At 40.5% G+C, this 18,513-nt stretch overlaps 1 protein-coding gene across 1 annotated transcript in view; it reads left to right on the forward strand.

Moving 5' to 3' along the window:
• The window catches only part of ak6 (adenylate kinase 6), a 39,015-nt gene extending 24,155 nt beyond the window's left edge, over nucleotides 1-14,860 (forward strand). The window contains exons 4-5 of the mRNA XM_034169751.1: nucleotides 7,676-7,821; nucleotides 14,456-14,860. Of these exons, the coding sequence (XP_034025642.1) occupies nucleotides 7,676-7,821; nucleotides 14,456-14,645 (336 nt within the window). The 3' untranslated portion in view covers nucleotides 14,646-14,860. The remainder of the gene's footprint in view (nucleotides 1-7,675; nucleotides 7,822-14,455) is intronic.
• Nucleotides 14,861-18,513: the final 3,653 nt, after the last annotated feature.

The following is an 18,513-nucleotide window of genomic DNA, read 5'->3' on the forward strand; positions in this document are numbered from 1 at the left end:
CCGGTTGTCCCCCGCTCCTTAATCTGTGTGATGCCCATAGCATCGTCACCGAAAGCCGTCTGAATCTTCCGAATGGTTTCCACCTTCTGGCAAAATTTGATGCAGTAGCGCTGCTTCAGTCGTTCCGCCATTTTCCTTGCAGTGAAAATCAGACGAGAGCACAACACACGTCCTCACACAAAGGCTGCTTGCAAGCAAATAACGCAATCGACAGGCGTGAAAAAATTCACGCATGCACACGAAGGTTCAAAGTTGGCCCATGCAAGCACACGTGATTCAAACCTATCAGGTTTTTGCAAAAAAAATGAAAAGGTCGGCTACTTTTCTAACAGACCTCGTATTTGTTCTTGTGCTGAGCTGCAGGTCTGCGCTCTGAGTTCTGTTATAGTTTATCTTTCCTCCTGTGCCTGCGAGATGCGCGCATATGCGTGCGAACAAACCGTCCGTGAGTAAATGTGGAGCGGTCTGGAGTTATACTTCATGTGGACATGTCCTGTCTCTGGCAATCAGTCTGTGAGCAGGACTTGTCCTTTTTTAACACGGTGATAAGAGAGTTTGAGCAGAGAGCACGGAACTAACAGCCTGCAGCCAGAGTTTTTTATTTTCATTTTTTTCACGTGCGTGCGCAAACGAATCGTCATAGCAACTCGCTCCATGTGTGAGAGTCATAAAACGCAGGGAAGATGAAGACAACACACTGGAAATTTTTTTTTTCCCCTTAATTATTCCTTTATTGGTTCATTCTACTGCTGCTTATAGTTGACAAAACTTGGATAAAGTTACTTGCACCAGTGCTTGTGAAGTATAAAATTACGTGCACCGCTCAAATATGCACACAAACTAGCACATGCACATACTATTTCGAGCCCTGGTAACTCCTTTAGTAGTTGTACTTCCTTTTGCTTTTCTTTTTCTTTGTTTTTATTGTTGTACTTATAGTTAGAAACTGAGCTCTTTTCCTTGCATCTTCCACTTAAAGCGCTCTGATTTCCTCTTCACATTGATTTTGCATTTTCATTACTTTAATCTTCTCTTCCATGGCTGCTATCGCAGCTGCTGCTTGTTGTCTTTGTTGCAGTGAATCAGGACATGACTGTTTACCTAATCTGGAATTGGTCTTTGACTTACGTGTGGACCCAGATGAGGCATTGGACAATGTATCTTGAAATACTGACTGACTCAGGCCAGGGAATGTCGTTTGGCTCACCATTTCCTTCAAGAAGACATTGAGCCTTTTCTTTGAATGTTTTTGGGATTGTCCAGCATATGTCACACTTTCTTTGTAGCTCGAGTTTTATTTTTCCATAAAAGAGCTGATGTCTGTTTGAAGAATGCTTCTGGAGCAATGTTATCCTTTTCTGCTTGAGGTTTTTGGGATATTGTTCAGTATTCTGCTCTTGAATGACTTGTTCTTTGTTGCTGTCGTCTTGTGCAGCACGCTCTGCATAGCTGTCTTCCTTTGTGAATTGCGAAGTACTTTGATCTTTGTTTGACATGCTAAATACACCACTTGAGCACTTTGTGTGAACTTAATAATCATGCATTTAGTTGTTGCACGCTTGACTTCCTTTAACTATTAGGTGAATTTAAAATGTCCAGTTGCTGCTTACTTGTATGTGTTGGAGTCATAAATGCTATTGAGGCTTTAAAAAATAGTTCCCAAGTGCCTATGCTGCTTCCAAGACACAAACTTGAATGCTTACTTGCTTAGCTTTCACTTGCCAACTTGTTTCGTTACTTGTTCAATGCGTTACATCCAAACGTGTGATGCAGTGCTTCTCATAGCACCTTCACCTCTTGCTAGCAGCTTCAGCCTCGTCGTCTTCACAGGGGCAGAGTGTTCTGCTTTATCAGCCTCAGTCACAGCGCAAAGACAAGAGTTCCTTTTTCACAGATGTTTACTGCCCTTTCAAACACTAAGTACCAAATACCGTAGAACAAACAAACGCAAAATATAACAGAAATAATTAGCCACATTACCAACATAATACACTGTATAACGAGATAAAACTAGCCACTTTGGCCTGCTTGTGGCTAAGGGTGGGGGTTTATTGTTGTTATCTCTTCGTCATCTCGTTTGAACAACTTATTGAAAGTGTTTGATAATGTTTTAAGTCTGTCCGAGTCTGCCAGCAGTATATCATCATTGTCAAACAGGAAACAGAAGTTGCACCTGTGACAACAGACAAGATCATAATGCACCAAAAAAAAACCATACAGGACTAATCCTATTCAAAACAAAGTACTGTAGCTATCATTGCAAAACAAATGATATTTACAGTGCTGTTCACAAATATAAAACACTTACAAAAATAACTAAATAGCGCAGACCCATCTCTCAAACACCATAAAGTTTGAGGATGATACCACTGTGGTTGGGCTCATCTCAGGGGGGGATGAGTCTGATTACAGAGACGATGTCAACCGACTGACAGTGTGGTGTTCAGCTAACAACCTGCCGTTGAACACCACAAAACCAAAAAAAATGATCCTGGACTTCAGGAAGAATAGGGCTGACCCAGCCCGCTCTATATCCATGGTGACTGTGTGGAAAGGGTCAGCTCCATCAGGTTCCTGGGAGTGCAGCTCTCTGACAGCCTCTCCTGGACTGCCAACACCACAGTGGTGGTGAAGAAAGCCCAGCAACTACTCCACTTCCTGAGGGTGCTCAGGAGAAACAATCTGGAGGAGAAGCTGCTGGTGTTGTTCCACAGAGCCACCATCGAGAGCATCCTGACGTACTGCATCTCAGTGTGGTACGGGGGGTGCTCAGCAGAAGACGGGAGAGCGCTGCAGAGGGAGATCAACACGGCCCAGGGGATCACTGGCTGCTCTCTGCCACATGGACATTGCCAGCTCTCGCTACCTCAGCAGAGCTGCCAGCATCAACAAAGACACATCCCACCCCAGCAACCACCTGTTTGACCTACTACCCTCGGGTGGACGGTACAGGTCAATCAAAACTAGGACAAAAAGACTCAGGGACAGCTTTCTCCCCAGAGCGATCACTGCACTGAACAATAACAAACCACTTCAATCTGCACTTTTCAAAGTTTTTGTGGAATATCTGTACCCATCTGCAATATTTTCTCATGCAGTATCATTCCACAGTTGTACATAATTCTTGTTTTACATTTTACTTTTGTCCACATTTTATTTTAGTTGTACATATATTTAAATCATTTATTTTGTTCAATTTCATTATCTTTTATTTTGCTAACAATTACTCGCACCTCGGAAAAACACCTTTTGCATTGCAAAAGCACTCAAATCGCGTTGCAATGTAAATTACAATGACAAAGGTGATTCTGATTCAGACTTATGCTCAGTGCAACATTGTCATCTACTGGATTCAAAGAGTGCACAAATCTAACACCATTTACAGTATGATATTAAACAGTGATACCATGCTGCAAAGCACACCTTTAAACATCATGAAAACTTTTTTGTTGTTGTTTCTCCCAACACATCTTCAAAAGTAAAAAAATAAAATAAAATCATGTTTTTCTCGCCTCTTCTGCATTTTACCGGTGTGTGTCTGTGTGCACGCGCTGATAGGTGTTGTGCAGTGGAAGTTTATTTTAAAATGTGCGTTATTTTGAAAGACTCTTGTGCAAGAAAACAGGAAGTGTTCAGGGACAATGGCTAGCTTTGTGACGGTTAAGATACTAGAACTAGCGTCGTAACCTTCACAAAGCTAGCCATTGGTAGATTTTGGGCTCTGATGGAATGAGTGGACAAACCCGACTGCTGGTGTGCACCGTGCCTCATGTCACCTTCTGCAGTCTGCTGCTGCAGACAGAATTCTGCTGTGATTTTTCTGCTTCTGACATGAGACAACGGATTAACATCAACAGGACATCCATTGGCAAGCTAAGGACAAGTACAGGACAAAGCAGTCATCTGGGAAAGTTCTCTGTCTGATGTCCAAAGATTTGCGCATGAACACAACTTTCCAACTGACTCTCCAGACATCAGCTGACAACGAACACATTTAATGAATGAAAAAAGGATTTGTACAGGACAAAAAGGGACACAAATGGGTGAATTATTTGTGATGAAATCAGACATTTTATTGAAATAGGTGTTTTGATAAACATTGACTGTGCTTGTGCACTGGCCCACCCCCGCTTCAGGCACAATTTTGTGTGGAATGCCCTGGACATGTTGATGTGCAAATATACAGTGAGGAAAATAAGTATTTGAACACCCTGTGATTTTGCAAGTCCTCCCACTTAGAAATCATGGAGGGGTCTGAAGTTTTCATCTTAGGTGCATGTCCACTGTGAGACATAATCTTTAAAAAAAAAAAAAATGGAAATCACAATGTATGATTTTTTTAAAATTAAATTAAAATTATTTTTTAAAATGTTACTGCTGCAAATAAGTATTTCAACACCAGTGAAAATCAATGTTAATATTTGGTACAGTAGCCTTTGTTTGCAATTACAGAGGTCAAACGTTTCCTGTAGTTTGTCACCAGGTTTGCACACTGCAGCGGGGATTTTGGTTCACTGCTCCATACAGATCTTCTCCAAATCTTTCACGTTTGGAGTTTCAGCTCCCTCCAAAGATTTTCTATTGAGTTCCAGTCTGGAGACTGGCCAGGCCACTCCAGGACCTTTGAAATGCTTCTTATGGAGCTCCTCCTTAGTTGCAAAGAGGACAGGACGACTGCACCGTATTGAAGGGAGGATGGATGGGGTCATGTATTGTGAGATTTGGGCAAACAACCTCCTTCCCTCAGTAAGAGCATTGAAGATGGGTCATGGCTGGGTCTTCCAACATGAAAATGACCCCAAACACACAGCCAGGGCAACTGAAAGAATTGTGCAGACCAACGTCGGACAGAGAGAACATGGTGAGAAAGACGGTTTGACAAAGTCTGATGAGTACAAGAATCCGTCTGAAAGATAAAAGAAATGGGAAAAGTGAACTGTGCTCTCAGGAAACACGGTAAGAATTTTTCTCCCTGGAAATGAGGATTTCAAACAGGATTTTAGACAAGATTATGTGACTTTTTTCATTCATCTAGACTTTCTTTCTTGGGAAAAAAGATTGTGGCTTTGAATGGATTTACATGAATTTACACAAGAATGTAAATTAGTTTTTATTAATGTAGACTTTTTTCATGGGGAAAAAAAGACACCGACTTCTTTTTACTATAGTGTATGTTATTGATATTTCACCATCATTTTCAAAATATTCTCCAAGCTTTAGCTGTGGTTTTTGAAATGCTTTAACAGTCTTTTCAGTCTTCATAAATTTCATGTAGTTTAATTGTTCTGAGTTGATACATAATTTGGTTTACAGTCAAAAGGAAAATCATTCCAGGTCCTAATTCCATGTCATATTCTGTTATTTCAACATGATCACCTGCTGGTTCAAATGAAAGGTTGAATACACGGTCATTTAAATATGCACAAATTTTGAGAATTTTTGTTCCAGGAGATGCTGAAAATGTATCATTAAATTAAAAAAAATTAATTTGGCTTCTGGGATCCCACGGGGCTCGAGACCCTGGCTCCTGGGGGCCTGTGCCCCCCAGAACCCCTGCAAATTTTTCTCAGATTTCACAATTTTCATTTCAAAGCCCTGGATTTTAGCTGTCGAGCTAAGAGAGAGAACGAACGAACGAAAGAATACCACATTAAAGACATTGATAGTGCTGTAAAAAAAATAGGTTCAAGTGGACATGTTTGGACCGGGAGGTTAACAGGACAAAGGCAAGACTTGGTGAATTCATCCGCAAGGTTGAGCTCCCTGGTAAAGCTCTCTGCACGCTATGTGTGGATTTCATCATCAAAACATTGGAAGAACACTCAAGGCGAAGAAACATGTCACCAAAGTTAATATTAAACAGACAATCTGCCTGGCTCCAGAAGAGCACCGAAGAGGCACAGCATGAGCCCCAAAGCCCACAGTACTTGTACCGCTGAACTCCTGACACTGGTCAGCGACCGAACATCCATTGCTCAGGTGCGTGTTCAATAATTCTATGCAATTAAAATGTTTACAATCACTGAAATTTTTAAGTGTGGTGCAGTTATTTATACTGTGCACCTATTGAAGTGAAATTCAGCGCACCAAAACCAGCGTTTGTATATGGATTTTCATCAAAAATTGTTTCCATGTTCTGTTTATTTCGTCATATAAAACCGCTAACTTAAAAAAAAATATATATTTTATGGGTTTATTTTGACACAAAACGCGCTTTTTCTCAAAACGTGACCATGTGGAATAAAACAAATGAACCCTTCTTTTGTGGTGTATAACGGCAGCCGGCATGCTTATTGTTGCATTACTGCCACCTGCTGCATCAGTGCATTATGGCAGGACTAAATCCTCTCAATGAGTCAAGTGTCTTTCAAGAAAAAAAGCAAACACTTTCCCCTCTCACTTATGACTAAAATACTTCCTGCAGAAACTTCTTTCAGGCTTTACAATTGTTTTCCTACTCTTTAATAGATAAACCATTCAGAAACGAGGAGCTATATTTTACCTAAATGCTGAAATCATCATGCATCAATTTTATTTTTATTTTGGGCAATTTCATAGACTGGTACAGCAGGCGCTCAGGATGTGCACTTTTTAATGATACTTTGCTGTATGTGCCTGTAGGGTTTTCCTGGTGACTGACGTAAGTAGTCACCAAACTCATGATGTGATTTAGGAATTTATTATGGGGCAATAATTTGTAAGCATACATTTTACCTGTAATTATTAATAAAGTCACTGTCTTATATCACAAATACTGTTTTGATAGGTTTTAATCTCTTTAAGTAATTTACACATACTTGCACGAAGTTTCAGTATATTTCACAGCTCATTGCAGGTTAAGGAAAAAGACAAAGAATAGTTTTGGCAAGTTCGGTGATATCTGTCCAATGCTATGGCATGTATAGTAAGTACATATGCTGTAGCACGAGGCAGGTATCACTGAAAGAAGGTGACAGATTCTTTAATTACAGTAAGACTTCCACATACCCCAACATACAAAAAATAGAAAATGGAAATGCACGAAATTACGTGTCTCTAGTAGCCCCAAAATGCCTCTAAAATACTCAAAACCTGTGGGCTCCCATGAGGGGCACTGCCCCTGGACCCCGCTGGAGGCCTATGGCAACTAATTGTCAGGTTTTTGGGTGTTTTTTTTTTTTTTTTTTTTCCCCCCTCATTGCCCATTCTCATCCCTGTACTATATCTTGTTCTTGTTAGCTTTAATGTGCATTTGTCTGCTACACAGCACGCACTGGTTCCCCCAGGACTTATTACAGTCACACCCATTTGATTATTTTTTCCTGTTTTTCTTTTGGTCCATGTTTTAGTGCAAGTCTGCAAGTCAGCCAGGTCATGTGAAAGTGGTTGACTTCTAAAGTTAGTATATCTCTTGTCTTCAGTGTTGACCAAGTGCTTGGCGCACTTGCTTCCAAAGCAGAAGGTTCTCTGTTCAAGCCCACCCATGCCCATTCTCCATGGCTACTCATTTAAATTTGCTGCCTATTATTTCAGTTGTGGATCACTCTGGCAGTGAATGGGAGCTGCAATAAACATCTGAATTGAAAATTATTCCCAAGCTGATTAAAGTCAATGATTGTACCAAATTTTTTTGGAATGTTTTGGCGTTTATCAATCTCCGTGGTTGAGGTAATGATGTCACTTGGCTGTTTCACAGGTGGTTGATGAGCTAGAGGAGAAGATGACAGACGGCGGTGTGATTGTTGACTACCATGGTTGCGACTTCTTCCCTGAACGCTGGTTTCACATTGTGTTTGTTCTCCGCGCAGACAACACTCAGCTATACAATCGGCTAGAAAGCAGGTATGAGTAACTTCCTCACACGGGAATGTAGAAATGATGATTATATGAGCAGGATAATTTCATCTTTACTGTTAACTTTAGTAATCCAGTCTTTCACGAGTGCTTTGTTTTAGAATTTTTTGTAAATGAAAGTGCCACATTTTATGGAGTGTAAGCCAAACTTGTCCAAAAATGCCTCTTTAAAATATTAAAAAACCAATATACTATATTTTCTGGCGTATGTCACATTTGGTAGACATTTATTCATGTTTTCTTTAAATAAGCATGACTGTTAATTGTGTTTTATCTCTGGAGCCAATGATCACCAAAGATGTAAGGAAAAGCTCAAAGTAGTGACTCCATTTTGACTGCTGCCATACTATAACAGATGCTTTTAAGTGGGACCGACTCTTTGGAACGAACAAATCAACAGAAGCTTTAAACATTTAAAGAGACAGCAACTTCATTCACTCACAGCAGTGTTTCCTACAGCCGGTCCACTCATCAGCATTCTGTATGCAATGAAAATGGTCCGCCAGGATTAACCCTCTGGAGCCCACGCCGTCGTATACAAAGGCTGAAAACAAGTTTTACTAAATTATAAATAACTTTTTAATGATATGAAATAGAAACTTTTTTTTTTTTTTTTGCTGAAAGGTTAACTCCACGGACTTTTGAGCCACCGTCCACCATCTTTGTACTCCTCATAGAAGCTATGTAATGACGTGCGCAATGTGAGTGTCCAATCGGAATTGGTTCACCGTCACATGGTTTTCCAAAATCCAATCGTAGGGCAGATTTACCTCATGATAAACCGATTGTTTTTAGGAGTGATGTGTTACTAGTTGGCCTGTTTGAATAGCCCCCTGGCTGCTGGCTCCAATGTGCCCTGCGCCATTACGGACAGCAATCGGTGAAAGTGAGCAGACGGAAGGCCTCTGATGACAATCTCACATGCTCAAACACAGTGTGTGTATCAGAATTGCTGCACTAGTTTTCTTGTGAATGTTACTGGATAAGCCTGTGGCAAGCTCTCTTGCTCCAGCGCAAAGCACCGTTTACCATATCAATGGAGCGAGGGGGAGGGGCCGCTCCTCAAACTGAATGAGCCTCGAAGTGTGAACGTTGCTTTCAGAGCAGGATAGAACAAACAGTCAATTTCAGAGAAGTAGAAGTTTGTGATGTGACCTTTGTGTAATAGCAGACAGAAATTGCTTTGAGATGAAGACAAACAAAACGCATAGACCATTTTGTATATATTGTTCAAAATGTGAATTTGTTTGTTTGTTTGTTTGTGGAAAATTTCTGCTTTACTTTTTCCTTATTTATTTTTATTTTCCTTTTTTCTTATTTCTGATTGTAAACCTTTATTACACTTATAAAACATCACTATAGCATATATATTCTGAAAGTACAGGTTGTCCTGAAAAAAAGACATAAAATTTAATTGTGGGTTGCAGGGAGAGCTGTTAACAGCAATAATAAGTCATTTATGCCAGGTGAGTGAACTGTCCAAAAAATGCCCTCAGATACCAGAGGGTTAAAATAATAATAAAATAAAATAAAATTATGTTAAATTACTCTGTTTATGACCCACACCATACCGTGCAGTACTGACCTAACCCACTGGGTGGAAACGGGGCTGTTGGCATACGCTGGATAATCAAGGTGTGACAGCTGCATTAATTCATTAGACGTACACCAGTGTGTGCCAAAATTTTTAATACGGCCGGCATACACAGGCTAAATCGTCAAGGTGTGACAGGGCCTAAAGCAGTTTATGGACGAGCAAACACAGCTGCTGTCCCTTTGTTTACCATCCAGCATGCCAATATACTGCTGGCTTTCAGGTTTGATGACGATACGTGGATACCCTCTATTATCAGGCTTGATTTGAGACTCATGTTTTTCTCAAGTTGTGTTTCCCTTGAGATTGTGTTAATCGAGCCAATCCGCAGCTCAGAGATTAGGCATCCAGATGATTTCAGTGGTGTTCCACCGTCAGCTGAATATTCAACTGTGCTTAATGTCATTGACATCAGAGGGCTAATTCATTTATTAGACTTAGAAGAACAGATGTCTATAGTCAGTTTCATTATCCCATGTCATTCATACAATATGGTCATTCATGTAGTTTAGACCAGTGATTTTCAACCTTTTTTGAGCCTCGGCACCCTTTTTATATTTACAAAATCCTGCGGCACACCACCAACCAAAATAATATTATAATGCTGTTACCTCTGGTTTTGCGCAAAACCCAATTATCGCAATAGAAAATCGATACAGAAAACACCGCATTTCGAAAATCCTCAAGCATTTTGCGCTCTGATCTCAAGTAGGGCTGTCACGATTAGGAATTTCTGGAGATGATTAATTGTCAAACAAATAATTGCGATTGACGAATATATTGTCTTTTTTTTTTTCCCCCTTCTTTATATTCTACTATTGTAGTATAATTACACAACTCTGGAAGAACGTTTGGCTTCTGTGAAACTGGGAATGGTGCAACATTTTTATTTTTTATCTTTATTTTACATACAGTCCCAACTTTTTCTGATTTGTGGTTGTTTGTGTTGCATTTCTGAAATTGTTTCTCCTCATCAGTCACGTTTTGTGCTTAAACACTGCATTAAGCTCAAGATTGAACAAATAAATACCTTTGGAAAATAACAGCTGTTAAAGTTCAGAGTTCTCACCTGCTTTTTGTGATCTCTGCATCTGAACATTGTTTTTTTTTGTGGCTCAGTTCATTCATATATTCTCATTTTTTAAATATGTTTTTAAAGATATTTGACCATTTATTTCATCTCATGATCTCATAAATTCAGCATACGACACGCACATGGTGTGAACAGGACGGTAACGGCAGAATCACACCTTTAGAGAAAGTTCAGGGAGAAGTAAAGGCAGCTTCATGTTTCCGTTTTGTTAACGTTCACTTGGGTTAAAATCTCTCTGCTCCGCACTCGCTGCGCACTGAACGTGTCGCACCTGCATTCAGGAATCTCCCTCACCCACCCCCTCCCTCGCAGTCTGCAGCCTGTTAACTCCGCGCGCGCACACAGGCACAGACACACACACCAACAGCTCCGCATTTTAGACGGCTTTTGAAGGAGACGGCACTGTTTTAATCGGCCGTCAGCCTCCTTGTTATTGTCCCGCCTTAAGACGAGAGCGAGGCTGCAGCACGTTTGACATCAGATTCTGAGTCGTTTTATGCTTTGTGGATAAAATAAATAATTCACGGTAATCGCGAATATGAAAAATACCCGCGGCACCCCGGTTGAGAATCACTGGTTTAGACGATGACACCTCGAGCTTTAACCTAAGATCATGGTACTACATGTTGTGAGTCCAGAGTTGATCCACCAGGTTTCATTACAAAAGCCTCTTTTTGCTTTGTGACAAACCTAAAAAACACAAATATGACTAAGCAGCAGCGGGTTACTTGGAATAAATGCTTTTGTGTCAGATGCACAGTAGCATGATCGCAGAGGCCTCAATTCAGAAACCTCTCCCTCCCCTCCTCATGCTCATCAGCAAACAGAGCAGAGAGCAAGTAGCACTTGAGAGGTTTCACAGATGTGACTCCTCTCCGCAGGTTGTATTGGAAATTCTGATACTTGAATTACGTTGTTGTCGGAAGCCGTTACGATACTGGATCGGATTGGTCCCGTCTGCAAACAATCAGATTCAGTTCACTTCAGTCAGAAATGGGAATGATCAGTTAACTGAAGGGGGTCACTTGGATGATCCTGTTGGTTTTGAGTTAATGTGGTTTTGGCAGCATGGTGGGTTAGTGGTTGGCACTGTTGCCTCATAGCAAGAAGCCTGTGGAATCGATTCCCACCTGTGTCCTTTCTGTGTGGAGTTGGTATGTTTTCCCAGTGTTTGTGTGCATTCCCTCCGGGTGCTTCGACATCCGAAGACACGCACATTAGGTGAATTGTAAACTTTTAAAATTGTCCAGGTCTGCCTTGTAAAAGAGATCTCGGATCTCAATGGAACTAACCTGGTTAAATAAAGTAAACGTGTAGATGTCTGCTAACTGGATGACTGACAATCTGGTGTTAGTTCAGGCGTAAAACTTGTCAAATGCCATTTTATAGCAGTGACAAAGCTGAACGCAAAGACATCTGATGGTTTTACAGCTTGTTTTTAGGTTCCAAAACATTTGCCTCCGTTAGTGACATCTGAGACGTCTTTCATAAGCTTACCACTTTACTCCCTGCACAGAGAATATCCATCCATCCATTTTCTGCAGCCGCTTACTCGAGTTAAGGGTCACGGGGAGCTTGAGCCTGTCCCAGCAGTCATAGGGCATGAGATAGGGTGCAACCTGGACAGGACACCAGTTTATCACAGGGTCACATACAGACAAACACACACACCAACTGTCAGTTAAAGTTTCCAATCCACCTAACCTGCATGTTGGAAGCCGGAGCACCTGGACGGAACCCACACAAACACTGGGAGAACATGCAAACGCCACACAGAAAGGTCACAGGTGGCAATCAATCCCATGACCTTCTTGTTGTGGCACTGAAAACACTCACTCACTCATCTTCAACCTCTTATCCGGGACCGGGTCGCGGAGGCACCGGGAACAAGAGGCTATATTTGAATGCAGTATCATCTACAAAACCAGGTGTAGACTTAACACTGTTATTTCTCTTTCTATATCACTTTTATTTCAGTCCAAATATTGAAAATAAAGTGACCATAAACATTTCCTCAGGTTGAACCTGTGATACTAAGAAATGCACTTTTACAGCAGAATCCAGCGATCCGACTCTGACCCTTCATACTGACCTCACACGGTAATTCATTGATATCCAGCAAAGGTTGCTTTTTTTTTTTTTTTTTTTTCCTCCATAGACTATCTGAAACATTTTAGCTTATAGTGTTTTTCTTAGAACAATCTGAAATGGCTCCCTGTTGGTTGTCATGTTTAAACTACGTCCTGTTCTGGAGAAGAACAGCCACAGACGCTGTTCCACACAGTGGAGATGTTCAGTTATTATATTTCAGGTGTCTCTTATCAATGAAGTGTATTTTGTGATGTTGCATTGCTAACATAGCGGCCACCTTTTTTATGCCGGTGATTGTGCTACAACCCCTGGCAATAATTATGGAATCACCGGCCTCGGAGGATGTTCATTCAGTTGTTTAATTTTGTAGAAAAAAAGCAGACAACAGACATGACACAAAACTAAAGTCATTTCAAATGGCAACTTTCTGGCTTTAAGAAACACTATAAGAAATCAGGAAAAAATAATTGTGGCAGTCAGTAATGGTTACTTTTTTTAGACCAAGCAGAGGGAAAAAAATATGGACTCTCTCAATTCTGAGGAATAAATTATGGAATCACCCTGTAAATTTTCATCCCCAAAACTAACACCTGCATCAAATCAGATCTGCTCATTAGTCTGCATCTAAAAAGGAGTGATCACACCTTGGAGAGCTGTTGCACCAAGTGGACTGACATGAATCATGGCTCCAACACGAGAGATGTCAATTGAAACAAAGGAGAGGATTATCAAACTCTTAAAAGAGGCGTAAATCATCACGCAATGTTGCAAAAGATGTTTGTTGTTCAGTCAGCTGTGTCTAAACTCTGGACCAAATACAAACATGGGAAGGTTGTTAAAGGCAAACATACTGGTAGACCAAGGAAGACATCAAAGCGTCAAGACATCTTGAATCTGCATTGGGCAAGGTGATGATGCTGGAACTTTTGTTTGGTGCCGTTCCAGTGAGATTTATAAAGATGACTGCCTGAAGAGAACATGTAAATTTCCACAGTCATTGATGATATGGGGCTGCATGTCAGGTAAAGGCACTGGGGAGATGGCTGTCATTACATCATCAATAAATGTACAAGTTTACGTTGATATTTTGGACACTTTTCTTATCCCATCAATTGGAAGGATGTTTGGGGATGATATCATTTTTCAAGATGATAATGCATCTTTCCATAGAGCAAAAACTGTGAAAACATTCCTTGCAAAAAGACACATAGGGTCAATATCATGGCCTGAAAATAGTCCGGCTCTTAATCCAATTGAAAATCTTTGGTGGAAGTTGAAGAAAATGGTCCATGACAAGGCTCCAACCTGCAAAGCTGATCTGGCAACAGCAATCAGAGAAAGTTGGAGCCAGATTGATGAAGAGTACTGTTTGTCACTCATTAAGTCCATGCCTCAGAGACTGCAATCTGTTGTAAAAGCCAGAGGTGGTGCAACAAAATACTAGTGATGTGTTGGAGCGTTCTTTTGTTTTTCATGATTGCATAATTTTTTCCTCAGAATTGAGTGATTCCATTTTTTTTCCCTCTGCTTGGTCTAAAAAAGTAACCGTTATTGACTGCCACAATTTTTTTTTTTTCCTGATTTCTTAGTGTTTCTTAAAGCCAGAAAGTTGCCATTTGAAATTACTTTAGTTTTGTCATGTCTATGATCTGCTTCTTTTTTTTTTTTTTCTACAAAATTAAACAACTGAATGAACATCCTCCGAGGCCGGTGATTCCATAATTTTTGCCAGGGGTTGTATAATACAAATGCTAGAGGTAATGTTTGTAATATTAGAAAAAGCAAATCTCTTGGCAACCTGGACTTGGTCTGCTTCACTGTGGTCTCTGTTGTGTGATTGACAGGGGGTACACAGGCAAGAAGCTCCAAGACAACCTACAGTGTGAAATCTTCCAGACCATCTATGAAGAGGCCATGGAGGCCTACAACCAGGAAATTGTCCATCAGTTGTCCAGCAACACACCTGAGGACCTGGAGCACAACCTGGAGCAGATCGTACAGTGGACTGAGCAGTGGACAAAGGACAATAACTAGAACCTGAAGTGTTGTTGTGACACTCTTAAAGCTCACTGTTGGACAACTGATGGACTGTTTATTTGTGTACTTTTCACTCTGTGAAGGTTCAGAAGGTGGTGAGCTCAGTGTCATCACTTGCTTGGTGCACTGTGGTTTTCTGCCTTTATAGAACCACTGAGTTCTCTGTTTTTCTTTAATAAATGTAAAATGGAGAATAGAGTCACTTGTAAAGTGTGAGTGTTCCGTATTAGACTAATTCAGTTGGTAAAGGTCACAGCTCTTTATCAGGGCATGTACTCCAGGATGGAGAGAAGCTCTACCAGGAAGATGATTATGACGACACAGAACACTTACTTACAGGGGTTAAAGTTCTCGCCGTCTCTGGCAGAAAAGGCACAGTTCGTGCTGATACCGTCCTGACGCAAAATCAAGGCTGGATGCAAAATAGAATCACATCCTCGAGACACAGCGCACAACATTCAAAATGTTCAAAAATCAATTTTGAGAATGTCTTTTTTTTTTCTCTCTCTCTCTCTCTTCTCGCTGCAAGTCCCTGTGTTTCTTCCTGTGTCTGCACTCTGTGGGGGTGAGGTGGGGTGGATCAGCCTGCTGTGTGTTGTCAGTGAGCAGGGTGCAGAGGTTTACATTTTTAAACTTTTCTTTCAAAGTCTGTTAGCCTTCAAAATGTGAATTGGCTGCAAATCGTGAATTTTTTTCCACAAACCATTAATTGCAAAACATGAATACGGAAAAAAATACCTCCCAACACTATCACAGGTCTCCCAAAACGTGAATATCAGTCATAACGTGTGTGTGTGTGTGTGTGTATGTGTGTCTCCCACTGGGTGTGTCTCCCTCCGGGGACAGTGACAGCTGGGGAGTTTGACTGGAGCGGTACCTGTAAAACAGTGTCAAACTCAGGGAGGGGGTTAACAAAGGCTTTTCTGAGTGTCCTTGCTGTGGTTAAACTAAAAACACAGCTGCAGACCTGTAATGTATTAACAACAATCCACCTTCACTTTAGCACCACAAATAAGCTGCAAATCGAAAAAGGCCGCACAGCGGCCTAAAGCAGTGTAAAGTGCAGTGTTCAATAAGTCCTAGAGTTGCATCTGGTTAGAAGCTGCATTTGAGCCTGGTTGTTCTCGTCTCGACGCTCCACAGCCTCCTGCCTGAGGAGAGCGGTTCAAACAGTTTGTGGGCCGGGTGGGTCATCCGGGCTGCACTGCTCCTGCACCTGGTGATATAAATGCCCTCAATGGAAGGGAAGCAAGTGATCTGGGTGACTCCGCTGCCCTCTGCAGCACCTTGCCACCATCAGCAGAGTCGTTCCTGCACTAGGTAGTGATGGAGAAGGAGAGTGGTCTCCACTACACACCTGTTAAAGCTGCCGGCACAGGGGTATCCAGGCCAGCAGGCCTCAGCCTCATGAGCAAATAAAGATGTATGTGGGTCTTAATGACATTAATGCCATTAATGGTCCATATCAAGTGCTTGGAAATATGGACTCCAAGTTATTTCAGATTAGACAATTTCCACTGCTAAAGTATCTACTTAAAAGTATACAATGTCTTTCAGTTTTCAGTCTTGTGATTTTTTTAAATTATTTTATGTTGTGCCTCAATTAAAAATTATTCCCTGAATAATGAAATGGATGAAAGCAAGCCGACAAGGGATAAATATAGTAGACCTCTAGGCATAGAGGTATAATTCTAAATTTAGTTAGTATTCATGCAGCAGATAGGCAAAATGATTGCACATTTTGTGGCTAAAACATATTTGGCACGAGTATATTTTAAATTAAGTAATGTTCATTTTCACATGTGGAGGTATCCTGAATCTGACCTCTAATGACCTACAGGGGTCAATGAAGAATTACACGGGTCAGAATTTAAAAATGTTCCAATCCTATAGAAAAGTATTTTTCTGATCATAAAAATTCCAAAAAGGTATAGTTTAGGCTGTCCTTGATTAAATGTTGTGGAGTTACAGGGTAAAACAATGACAACAGTCAATTTCAGTTTCTACAAGGGTTGAAAGTTGTGCCAGTTTTGGTAATGATGCAAATTATTGGATGAGCTAATAGGATTGAGCTAATGGAATAGTTTTGTCTGTGTTGAATGTTTGGTCTCCAAAGTAAAGGTCAAACAAGATTGATTCATTGGATTTTATGATGTGACATGTTACCCCGTAACATGTTGCAAAGTATTCCTTTTTAAAACCTTATTAACCAATAATTTGTATCACTTTTTACCAAAATTGGAGCAACTTTATCTTTTGACCTCTGTACAAACTGAAATTGATCTTTGTCGTCCTTTATGCTGTTTTTAACACCATAAATCCATAGCATTCAGCCGTTGATGGTCTAAACTGTACGTTTTTGGAATTTTTAAGATCAGACAAATAATATGGTATACCTCTTAAGATTTGAGCATTTTTAAATTTTGACCCCTGTGTAATTCTTCATTCACTAGAGGTCAGCCCCAGGATACCTCCATTATCTGAAAATGAACGTGACTTAATTTAGAATATATGGGCCAAAATAATGGTGCTTTACTCACAAAATGAACAACTGTTATGGAAATTTTAGCTAAGCTGCACCACTAGTATGTGGAAAGATCCAATGTGCAACCTTGGGTGCACAGACATTGTAGAAGGCAGCCAATGTTTTTTTTTTTTTCAGGAATTGTCCACTGGTTTGTCCTGTCCAGTTCATAAGCACCTGTCTGGATTATAGTCCTACTAAATATATGTCTCTTACGGTATGGGGCAAGATGCACCTACAGTGAGGAAAATAAGTATTTGAACACCCAGGGATTTTGCAAGTTCTCCCACTTAGAAATCATGGAGGGGTCTGAAATGTTCATATTAGGTGCATGTCCACTGTGAGAGACATAATCTAAAAAAAAAAAAATCCAGAAATCACAATGTATGATTTTTTTAAATTTATTTGTATGTTACTGCTGCAAATAAGTATTTCAACACCTGTGAAAATCATTGTTAATATTTGGTACAGTAGCCTTTGTTTGCAATTACAGAGGTCAAACGTTTCCTGTAGTTTTTCAGCAGGTTTGCACACACTGCAGCAGGGATTTTGGTCCACTCCTCCAAACAGATCTCTAGATCTTTCAGGTTTTGAGTTTCAGCTCCCTCCAAAGATTTTCTATTGAGTTCAGGTCTGGAGACTGGCCAGGCCACTCCAGGACCTTGAAATGGTTCTTGCGGAGCCCCTCCTTAGTTGCCTTGGCTGTGGAAGGAGGTTGTTTGCCAAAATCACGTAATACATGACCCCATCCATCCTCCCTTCAGTACAGTGCAGTCGTCCTGTCCCCTTTGCAGAAGAGCACCCCCAGAGTATGATGTTTCCACCCCCATGCTTCACGGTTGGGATGGTTTTCTTGGTGTTGTTCTCATCCTCTAAACATGGTAAGTGGAGTTGATTCCAAAAAGCTCTATTCTGGTCTCATCTGACCACATGACCTTCTCCCATGCCTCCTCTGGATCATCCAGATGGTCACTGGTGAACTTCAAATGGGCCTGGACATGTGCTGGCTTGAGCAGGAGGACCTTGCATTATGGGGTATCGTGTGTAGGATTTTAAGGAAAAACATGAATTTCATCCAATTTGTAACAATGCTGTATCATAAAATGTGAAAAAAGTTAAGTGCTGTGAATACTTTCTGAATGAACTGTGCCAGGGCTTTTATATTTTTTAAGTATTTCAGAAAGTGAACATTTCATATATTTTTATTTCAATTTGTATCATTTTTATCCATAACAAAAATAAGTAGAAAATGTGCATGTCAAAATATTAAAATATTTTATTTCAAGTCACTATGTATGTATGTCAAAGTATTCTAATATTTTATTACAAGTCACTATTTCT

This window comes from Thalassophryne amazonica, chromosome 5 (genome assembly GCF_902500255.1).
Source record: "Thalassophryne amazonica chromosome 5, fThaAma1.1, whole genome shotgun sequence".
Lineage (NCBI taxonomy): Eukaryota > Metazoa > Chordata > Actinopteri > Batrachoidiformes > Batrachoididae > Thalassophryne > Thalassophryne amazonica.